This window comes from Papilio polytes, unplaced genomic scaffold, assembly GCF_000836215.1.
Source record: "Papilio polytes unplaced genomic scaffold, Ppol_1.0 DF820956.1, whole genome shotgun sequence".
NCBI classification, from domain to species: Eukaryota; Metazoa; Arthropoda; class Insecta; order Lepidoptera; family Papilionidae; genus Papilio; species Papilio polytes.
Window position 1 is genome coordinate 699,555 of NW_013528248.1, and position 11,523 is coordinate 711,077.

The window sequence follows — 11,523 nt, forward strand, 5'->3', positions numbered from 1 at the left end:
CTAACGAAGTCGGCGGGCGATAGATCGTTTCTGAATGAATCTGATCGAGGGTAATTTTACTTTAGATGTTAAAAAGGATATTGTTAGAAAAAAACGATGGGAGACAACAAACTATTTTACAATAGGTTAGAGAATAACGGACAGAAGTAATTGTTTTGTGAATCAGTCTTCTAAATTACCAAAAATCCTGTTTCCACCGCTGCTCTCTTGGCCGCAGCATTCGGTGGCGGGGTCTGGCGGCGTCGCGGTTAGCGAACACACTGTCGGCCGTGCTGCCGTATTTGTCGGTGTAGAGGACGCGCAGCACACGCTGTACTCCTGAGTACCTTGGCATCTGCACATAACATTACACATCAAATTTAACTTGATGGTGGTCAATCTATACTAACATAATAAAGCGCAAACACACACTACTTTGTGGCGTAGGATGTCAGCAATTACAGCAAATTTTTGAATAATTATTTCTATAATAAAAGTCCATACATTTACGACACGCTTTAGGCTATATATTTTTACGCTATTAAACTTAGGGGGTAAATAAAATGGAAGAAAACCTTTATGTGGAAAAGGGATTATAAGCTACAAGGAAGCAAGGTTATTACGGTAACGGTAATTTTAACATTTGCAATTGAGAATTTGACAAATGTAAACAATAAACTAAAATTGTGTAAAACTAAATGTAAAAAAAACTCAACTGTTTAGTTGTACAACTAAAAATCGAATAGTATGCGCAAATCGCTTAAGCTCATAGGAATCAAAGCGTGACTAGAGAGTTGTGCGATAGTTTAGTCAAAGGTGTGTGAGCACCAATTAATACAGAATCAAGGACAATAACTAGCAATTCAAAAAACGGATTAGTTTATGTTTAACTAGCTGTTCCCATGCGACTTCATCCGCATGAAATTATAAAAAAAATATTTTATTGTTTACATTTGTCAAATTACAAATGGCAAAATGACATGACATGATGATAAACTTGCTTCCTTGATGTTGGCAGCAACTTATGGTCTCTTTCCCACATTAGGGTTTTTATCCAAAATATTTACCCCTTAGTAGGTTACTCCTAGAAGGGGTATTTACCCCTAGTTTGTAGCGTGAAAATATCTAGCCTAAAGCGTAAGTGTAGGGCTTTTTATTAAAAGAAAAGTATTATTTTAAAAATATGCTGTAATTGCTGACATCTTAGGCAACAAAGAAGTGTGTGTTTACGATTTATTATAATAGTATAGATATAAATGTGAAGGTTAGAATCTGTTTGAACGAAGCGACTCGCTCCCATAGGTCAGATATTATTAATTACATGTTCCTTTACATTTTCAATGGGCATAATTATATCTATTTTTCTATACTAATATTATAAAGAGGATATATTTGTATTTTTGTATAGATAGGGATATCTCAAAAACTACTCGCACGATTTTAAAAATTCTTTCACCGTCAGAAAGGTATTTTATCTATGATTAACATAGGCTATATTCTATATCATTTTTTTAATTTCACGCAAGCGAAGTCGCAAGCAACAGCTAGTATTAAATATTTTCCTTATTTATGATAAGTCATTATTAGATTGTTAATATTTTTGCATAACTGACTTTAGAAGGAAAATGTAAATGTTAAAAGAGGTCAAATAAAAATATGGCGGATACATTAATTTTTATACCAGTTGACATTCTAGTGTTAGTATTTTATTTTTTAACAATATTTATTGCGAATTCGCTTCATTAGAATTTAGGTTCATCAGAATCTAAATTGAATCCTAAATGTGGTATTATAAATTCAAGTTTTATTAAATTACTAGCTGTCGACCGCGACTTCTTTCGCGAGGAATTACAAAAAACAAAAGTGAATAGTCTATGTGTTCTTCCAGAATATCTACTACATCTATACAAAATTTCATCGAAATCCGTTCAGTCGTTTAAGCTACAAACTCTAACAAACATCCTTCCATACATCTAAACTTTCGCATTTATAATATTAGTATGATTTGTAACAAAACAGTATTTTTTTCAATACCTTGAGTTTTGTACGAAAGTAACATCATTTGGTGTAGGCGATTGAAGTCGTTTTGTGATATCAGGACAGGAGTAGAGCCCGACGCAGCTGCCGACTTGCCCATCGGGGGTGATACATCTATTGCCTTTTGGGGTTCCCGTAGGAGCTGGTGAGGGCGGAGCCTTAGGTGTGGTGGGCTGAGGAGTTGTCGGTGCCGGCGAGGTCACTTGACAACACACCTGTGAAACAACGATTATTATAAAACAGATAGATAAACATCTAAACAGTCTTAAATATATGACTCAACTTATGTCCGCGACTTCGTCCATGCAATATTAAGATAAAAAAAAGTAGCCTATAACATGCCCGTGTATGTCAGCTATCCTTCAGTGAAAGTTCGGTCAAAATCGACCCAGCCGTTTTGGAGATTACCCGGAACAAACACGGCTTGCGGACAGACAGACAGACAAATTTTTTTTAATGCGATTTTTCTTATCGGCAATGGAAATACATCATCTTCTCGAAATCTGGAATTTTTCTTTTGATATTACAAACAGACACTACAATTTTATTATATATGTATTATATAGATGGTGAATTTGAATACAAAATTAGAAACCTCTTCAGCTCTGTTACTTTTTTCTTATTCCACGCGGACGGAATCGCGGGCGAAAGCTAGTATGAAGTAATTGCAAGATTTAAAGCATATTTGTTGAATTGAATTGTTAAGTAGTAAGAAAATGTTTTTTACCAATGGAGTGCTGTCCTGGAATCCACAGTGAGCACTTCTCAGTATTTCATAGTCCTTTTGTGATCTGTTGGGCTTGTTCAATAACATCAAAAGTTGTGGACATTTGTAGATGTCGACACATTGCCCTGAGCCGCCGTACGGTGAGGTACAATCTGCCTCTGGAATTATATAGAAGAACATTAATGAACAAGCCATTCATTGGTGAATTGATGAGGGGGTTAGGCAGTGTAGAGGGGTTTAAGCCGCTTTTGAAATTAATAATTTTGAATGATTGCAATTTCTTATAGGAGTAACGATTGTAATTTAAATGTATACTTGTTGTAAATTTTATTTAATTTAAAGTGTTAGAACCTGCTCCACCACTGGCTGATACTCAGATAGCTTAAAAATGACGTCACTGTCAGATAAGGTAACAAAATTCGATATTTCCATCAAACATTTTACACGTTGCTATCAGACAATTTATAAATTGTTGGAACATGCCGTTGGTGTCTTTATTTCAAGTATCGATGAATAATAGTTGGTTGGCACATTACTTAGAATCTTACTCCAATATTTCCTCTTGCGAAATGAATACTGACCGATAATATAGTTAACTTTATCGTTTATATTTGTAATTTATTTGCATTAATTTCACACTAGAGTATTTTACATCCGATACTAAAAAAAACTAGTGTTCAATTTAATAAGACAAATTGATAAATTTATTTCTTTATTCTTGTTCCGTGTATAATCTTATTAATATTAAATGCGACAGTTTTTTTTCTTTCCCTTTCTTAAGAAAAGGGTGTAAAGGGACTAAAATGAGGCCTCCGGCCCCACACTCATCAGACGAAACGCGGAATAGTTTCCACTTCACGTCTGTTTTCTGTGTGGTCGTGGTACACCGGACGAGCCGGCCCATTCGTGCGAAGATGTTAAATCGGGCTCTACCACTGTAAATGCATGAATGGATTAATGCTTGTTAGAATTTGTAGGTTAAACTGTTTAACGGATAGCAACGAAAGTCATATAGATGTAGAACAGTCTGGAAAAACACATAGGCTACTTACTTTTTAATTCCACGGAAGTCGCGGCAACTGGTTTTGTATAATTTCTATTATCCAATATGAAGCTAGTAGAATAATCTAATAGAATACTAGTAAATTAACAAACATTCTATTTATATACTTTTGCCCGCGACTCCGTCAGCGTGGGATTAAAAGCCAAAATTAAGTCTATGTGTTTTTCCAGGCTATCCTCTAAATTTCATCCAGATCCAGAGCAGACATTTATAATATTATTATAATAGTCATGTTAAAAGGATAGTTTATTGTTTTTTGACTATATACCTAACAAGAAAACATTTGTAAGTTGGTATATAAACAATTATGTATTGATAACCTTTGTGATGGTTTATATAAATGTTTTATGTCATGTAATTATAGGGCAGCACTTACGATAAGCAAAATAATATTTACATGATACATGCTTTTGTTGTTAAAATATATATTAAGACGGCTTTTTTTTAATAATCTCTCAACCTGAATATGGACCCTGATGGGTCAGAACTTGATGACGTCACCGGACGATGACACGAAGTAAGCCGCTTTTTTTATGTGCCATTACTTTCACGATGCCTAGTAGGCAGAGACCATGGAGTTTTGTTTCAGCCGCATGAAATTATAAAAACTTTATTTCATTGAGAACTGTCAATTGCAAATGTCAAAATTACTGTTACGTTAATAACCTTGCTTCCGTAATGTTGGTAGCTTGTTGTTTATGGTCCCTTTTCCACGTGAAGGTATTTTTCTAATTTATTTACCCCTTTTAGCATGAAAATATATAGCCTAAAACATGTCGTAAGTGTAGGGATTTTACTAAAGAGAGAATTATTCAAAAGTAAGCTGTGATTGCTGACATCCTACGCGACAAAGTAGTGTGTGTTTACGATTTATTATATTAGTATGGAGTATAGATAACTGCACGAAATTTTGGGTTGTTATACCGACCTCCTTAAGTTTTTAACATATAAATCTTATTAAAAAATAGTGACTCGACTTGGTATTTCGTCGTGTGTAAAATATGTTTATCAAGAACAAAGATAAAATGGTAGTGTATTGTATATTTGGTTTTTAATATAAGACTAAATATTTGTATTTTTGTATATATTGAAATAATTCAAAACTACTGGGCTTAAAAATACTTTCACCGTTAGAAAGGTAATTTATCTATGAGTAACAAAGTCGCGAACGAATATTATACGTATATATAGCGTCATCGTAATATTTTACACATTGCATATTAAGCGTCGATGGCTGGTCCTGGGTTCGAATCCCGCCGTGTACCAGGTTGACTATGGCCTTTTTGGCTTGGCCTTAAACTTAGGATAGGTTCCAAGTTACTCTGTGGCAGATGGATGTTAAAACATTTATGTTCTTAATTAGCACTATATACAAGAGCTGTAGTCTGTAATTGTTACGCTATGTTGGAGTCTAGAAATACGATTAAGGAAAATTGAATGAGTACAAATAATTGAAGATGGATTAGCTAACGGGAAAATAAATGTACTTTATGACATATTATCAGAAATAAGTAATAGTTAACAGTTTCTGTTGACTGATTACTGTTATTTTAATTAATATTGTTCATTTATCTTTGACTAGCTGACGCTCGCGACTTCACCCGTGTAAGTTAAACATAATTAAAAATTGTAGCCTATGTTACTCACAGCTAAATTACATTTCTAACGGTGAAAGTAAAATCTGCCCTGTTTTAAAGTTATTTCAATACATACAAAAATACAAATCATCTCTCTTTTTATTAGTATATATAGATTACTTCAAATTTATTGGTTTTCTTAACTGTATGTATAAATTATTAGAATTGTTTTTTTAAGATTAAGACTATGAAATGTTTGCTCCTTTTCATATCTATACAAAATATGTTTTAATAGAAAATATAGTTTTATAACAAAATATAGTAGAAACATAACTAAAAACAAAAAAATATCCAGCAATTATCAATATGTTTTAAATGTTTAGCTAAGATAATCTGTGCCGGTTTTGCCAAGGCAACTTTAAGTTGATACTCTAACCGATTTTGTACAAATTGTTCAATGACCCAATCACTATTTTAATATACGACCTCTTGACCTTAATTAAAACGTAAAACTTCAATCTTTTATTTGTTCCTACATCCATGTTTTTTTAAACATCTTGCGATATCTTAAGAATGATAATCGAGTTTTATTAGCGATCTAAGAGTTCGGTAGCCTTAGCTCGGTAGTAACGGCCCGAGCCGAGGCTCCTGAGGGAGCCCTCGAGCTTAGTTACTCATAAAAGAGGATTAGGCTAAGCGCCATCTGCGCTCGGCCACCTCAAGCCCGGTGAATCTGTAAATACCTCTTCATGACAAACAGTCACAATTCAGTCACAAAAAAAAATCGAGTTTTATTATTTTTTTGTTTTATGATCACCAGCTCACTATACATCCCCACTGAGGAGCTTGAAGCCTACGCTAAGTTAGGGGTAACTTGATATTTGTATCATCATCATATCATCACCTGATCATTATGCGTCAGCACTGAGGGGCTCATAGCCTACCCTAAAGTAAGGGGTGACTAGGCATTTCGATATTCTGCCTCATCTCACATATTTTTATGCAACGACAATTTGAGCTTAAAGATTTAAAAAACCATAAAAAGGTCAGAGCCTCTTCAAGGCAATTGACCAATGTACATTTTTTGTATAAAACCTATACGCTTATTTGTTTTATAAAAATTGACTTATGAGAGCTTTAAAATACTTACGTGCATCAACATTATTAAAAATAACACTTAAACACACTATGTAGAATAAAAATTGTTTACAAACTGCCATTTTATCACAACACTTTGTAAACGACCACATCCGAACGCGGATGAAGCGCCACTGAGCTCTGAATACGACCGATTGACTTTGATTCTATTTATCTCCAGATTGGTTGCTATATAACGTTTTTTATATTTTATTTTCCTTATAAATTACAATAGAACATGTTTTGACGTTGTTGTTAGTTAATTTTATCTGTGGTCGCGAACTTTTTTATACCTTTGCCACCTTATGTTATAAAAAAAACCTAATTAATATATTACTTCTACTACAACTTCAGTTCTTCTGTTGATTCTAGAGGTCTCGTATACAGAGTGGTTAAAAGACTCGATACTAAGAGTCAACTCTGATAGGATGCCGGATGTTTTTGTCGTCAACTGCGTCAATGTGTTGGCGTCCCTTTTCTGTTTCTTCAGTAACTCCTTTACCTCTAAAGTTTTTCCAACAGCTTGTAAAGATGCATAAGTTATAACTGATTTAAAAAGTCGTGATACTACCTGCGTCGCCAATAGACTATATTTTCTAAAGTATTCGAAAAGGTCATGTATCGAACACTATATGGTATCTGAAATAGTTGATCTCTCCGGAATAACAGGATTTCTTTAAAGAGTGATCCACCACAACTAATCACACTTTATACTAATGTTATAAATGCGAAAGTTTAGATGTTTAAAACTGAGTTTGTACTGGGATTAATAATGATTACAATAAAAAAAATCGTAGATTTGAGTAAAAAAATCATTAGCCGCAGACTGTTTTTTGTTTTATAATATAAGGTAGCAAACGAGCATGCGGCCACCTGAATCCGCCAAAATGGCGAAGCGACCGCTGCCCATAGACATCCGCAATTGCAGATGCGTTGCCTACCCTTATCCGACGGTGGAGGAGACGCACATAAAGAGGATATTTCCCTTTCTTATGCATCTTCTCCATCGTCAAATCCACTTCCCCTTCCCATCCTCTCATAAGAAAAGGGTGGTCAAGAGAAAGGGACTTAAATTAGGCCTCCGGCACCACACTCATCAGACGAAACACGGAATTTCTTCCATTCTTCTTCCATTTCACGTCTGTCTTCTGTATGGTCGTGGTATTACACCGGGCGTGCCGGCCCATTCGTGCTAAGATGTTAAAGCGGGCACTGTTAAAATGTGCTTTTTTTGATTGTAAAATATTTGAATAAAATCCCTTTTACGTCCATTTTTTTATTTTTACTTTACGTATTCTTTTCAAAACCGGTTACTATAAACTAGTTATATTCATTGTAGTGTATAAAAACAAGAATCTTTTATTTTTGCATAAATCAAGCGATGAGCAATCTGGTTTTGATTTTATTTTTCTTGTATCCGCATAAGAATCAAACCGTAGGTCTTCACTGAAGCGACTACAAAAATGTATTGAAATGTTAACGGGATTTTAATGTTCTGTCCTTAATGTACTTAATAAATGATTTCTTTTTTTTCAGGTATGCTAAAACATGACGGTACCCACTAAAGTAAGAATTTTTTATGGTGAGAGGGAAATAAAATTAATTTATTATTATAATTATTTATTTCCTACTAATAGTTCACACATTTGTTACTTTGTTTTTTGTAATTATTGCAATGTTATCAAATAATTTTTAACCAAGGGTTACCTGCCAAGCACCGGTTCAAAAACTACTACGTACAAAAATGTAAAACACTATCTATAGACGAAAATATACAAAACACCAAATTTACAAAATATACTAATGAAATAAAAAACAATCGGTTCTTGGCCAAAAGGAGAAGGATCAGCTGAGGCGGCCTTAAGCTTGTCACTGAAAGTCGCGCTGGTTTTCTTAATGAACTTCTGATATTAAATGTTTCGATAGTAAAAACTGACGATCATAATTAAATTTTTAGACTTTCAAGAATTATTTATATGTTGCCATATCCATGGTAGATACTGGTAGACATTAATGTACACGCTAGGTATTGATTGTCCGCAAATTAACGGTCCGAAGCTAACCACACCTGTTACTTCATACAAATCCCCTTTTAGGTACATCAAAGGTCCGCCAGAGTCACCCTTGCACGAGTCTTTCCCAGGCTCCCCACCAGCACATAGTTGTTGCTTCGTTAACATTATGTTGTTATAACTATAAAATTTATAACATTCCTGAAAAATATTTTAGAATTGTTGATTCTTGACGAAATACTGCGGAGGCTGATTGAATCTGCACAGAGAACGGTCCTTGTTCTCTTGTAATGGCCTTGTTTTCATGTAATGCATAATCATGCCTCATACTACTATTATAAATGCGAAAGTTTGGATAGATGGATGTTTGTTAGAGTTTGTAGCCTAAACGGCTGAACGGATTTCAATGAAATTTGGCATAGACTTAGAGGATAGTTTGGAAGAACACATAGGCTACTCAGTTTTGTTTTTTAATTCCACGCGGACTAAATCGCGGGCGAAAGTTAGTTACCATATATTCGTAAATATGGCATATAATTCAGCCACAAAAGAGATAATTATCGATAACGTCGAGTTCGACTTTCTACAAATCTATGAATTGAAAAGCAATAAACGCCACTAACTTCAAAGCTCATGTAAGGTAGTTCCACTCCACGTTTGACAGGGCTCATAGACTCCAGAGTTTCTGTCAATCCCCATCCCGAAGCAAATAGTCTTTTTTTGTTTGTCGTGTCTTCTGAAAATTCTGAAGTGGGCAGGCAAATTGGACGAATGAATTCTGAAAGTCCAAAATAAAAAATACGAAGTTTTACAAACCGCACTTGATATCAAACCTTAGGCAGTGTTTTAAGTAAATTAACAGAGTAAAGACTATAAGAAAAACATTCGAACACAAATAGTGGTAGAGTAGGGCCGGGTCACTTGGTGTTAAGTGGGAGCAATTCCACGATTCCTCTGATCAGTGGGCGTGCCGGAGGCCTAACTTAAGTCCCTTATAAGAAAAGGGTAGGAAAGGAAACTGAATTTGACAGTGGAAGAGATGCATACGAATAGGAAATATCCTCTTTGTGTGCTTCTCTTCCTCCGTCGATTAAGAGTAGGCAACGCATTTGCAATTGCTGATGACTAAGGGCAGCGGTCACTGCGCATTTTCGGCAAATTCAGATGGGTGCTCGCTTTTTTGTTACCTTATCATTTATAAAAATTAATATATCGAAAACAGAGGACATTCATCAAATTCATTACCTTAGTTTACGCAGTCGTACTGGTTTCTGAGAGGAACTTTTTAAATTTCAGTGATACAAGTGAAATATAAAAGATCTTACCAGTGTAGGGCGCCATCGTCATGAGTCTAATCAGTGCGATATCGTTGTGTCCTTGAATATCATTCTCATTGTATTCTTCGTGTATAAAGGTTTGCTCTATTGGTATAACAACAGGATTTTCTGTACAGTCTATACCACCACCAGGAGCTTTCACACAATCAGGACCGATATTCGAAATATTGTACTCCCCAAGTCGAACGTTGACACTGAAATTAAAAATGTTTGAACTTGATTAAGAACAGTGTCCTAGACTAGATCAGTGTATTTGTTATTCCTTATATCTAGTAGTAATGAAGATACGAAATAAGTATATTAGAGGAAGTATGAGAGTAGCCCCAGTGGTATAGAAGGAATAAAAGTTTAGCATGGTACGGGCAAGTCATGAGAAGGGATGTATCGCATGTTACAAGGAGAACGTTAGTTGTGTTTAAGGTAACACAGGTAAAGGTAGATCTAGAATGAGATAGATGTATTGAGTAAAAGGTGACATGATCAAAAAGGGAGTAATGACTGAGATGACGTATGACAGAGTTATGTGGAGGACAAAAACCTGTTGCGTCGACTTACGAGAGTAGGATAAGGAGGAAGATGATTATGATGTCTATAAGAAATTATATGGAAAACAACGAGATTATTTCGACTTGTAACTTACGGAATATGCGCAGCAATGGTTTGTCCTCTCAAACAGTGTGCCGCCGTCAGGACATACTTCCCACTTATCAGGGACCCTGCGCACCCTACTTCAATTTCACTTGTCGCTTTTCTCACATACTCTATTAGTACAAGCCATGGGTATTCATCTATATTGGTTTCAGTTCCTCCTGTGAAAAAATCCTTAGTTTGGTATCTTCATTTCATATCCTCAACAACACCACAAATTAAATGACGAGCAATGAACGTGTGGCGTTGTCCGCTTGTAATTGTAAATTTTTTTATTTATTATTTACATTTGACAAATTATCAATTGGAAATGACGAAATTCAAATCCACAAATTACAATGAAGGCCTTTGACATTGGATAATAATTACCATTTCCATGGCAATCTTGCTTCCTCGGTGTTGTCAGTTTATAGTTAATGGCCCCTTTCGCACTTGAGGATTTTTTCGATTTTTTTATCCCCTGACTTTATAAGCGTGAAAATATATAGCCTAAAGCATGTCCTAATGGTAGGGCTTTTTATTAATGAAAGAGTAATTCAAAAATATTCTGTAATTGCTGACATCCTACGCCACGAAGTTGCGTTTGTTTACGCTGTATTAATATAGATAAAGAGAAAGTATTGGTAGAAGACCTGTATAGCGTTATGTTGTTTTGTTGTTAGTTTCAACTTACCAATAATTCTGTCACTATTGGTAGCTTCCTTTCCGCAGCAGTTGCTTTGCGGTTCAGGTGGGGTACTAGATAAAGTACAGGTGCTAGACGGTGCGAAATTGTTCTCATAGGAGTTGTTTTCTAAAGGATAAGCATTGGAATGATATTCGCAACACACGCTGTGTCTTTCTAGATTTCCGCACCTTGAAGCAAAGAACGTAGGTAAGGTTTCGTTTAGGATTAAAATTAACAAATTTACAATGATTTAGTGGTATTTTTTATTTTTGCGATATCGACGAAGAAATTCAAAGTTATGTGTGAGTCAACCCCAAGTGGGCCAGCGTGTTTTTTTTT

General features: G+C 35.0%; 3 protein-coding genes across 4 annotated transcripts in view; 1 reads left to right on the forward strand and 2 right to left on the reverse strand.

Annotated features, from left to right (window-relative positions):
- Positions 1-6,678, reverse strand: part of LOC106110006 (serine protease easter-like) — a gene marked incomplete in the record, with an annotated part of 8,996 nt that extends 2,318 nt beyond the window's left edge. Inside the window, 4 exon segments of the mRNA XM_013291678.1 lie at positions 180-334; positions 2,014-2,231; positions 2,744-2,901; positions 6,534-6,678. Of these exon segments, the coding sequence (XP_013147132.1) occupies positions 180-334; positions 2,014-2,231; positions 2,744-2,901; positions 6,534-6,633 (631 nt within the window).
- The window catches only part of LOC106109943 (MTSS1-like protein), a 138,624-nt gene that overhangs the window by 86,218 nt on the left and 40,883 nt on the right, over positions 1-11,523 (forward strand). The window lies entirely within an intron of this gene.
- Positions 8,352-11,523, reverse strand: part of LOC106110010 (serine protease easter-like) — a 4,729-nt gene continuing 1,557 nt past the window's right edge. For both annotated transcript variants that reach the window (XM_013291684.1, XM_013291683.1), the window contains exons 3-7: positions 11,191-11,372; positions 10,510-10,678; positions 9,858-10,063; positions 9,156-9,310; positions 8,352-8,733 (exon numbers count right to left, since the gene is read on the reverse strand). In XM_013291684.1, coding sequence (XP_013147138.1) covers positions 8,482-8,733; positions 9,156-9,310; positions 9,858-10,063; positions 10,510-10,678; positions 11,191-11,372 — 964 coding nt within the window. In that variant the 3' untranslated portion in view covers positions 8,352-8,481. The remainder of the gene's footprint in view (positions 8,734-9,155; positions 9,311-9,857; positions 10,064-10,509; positions 10,679-11,190; positions 11,373-11,523) is intronic.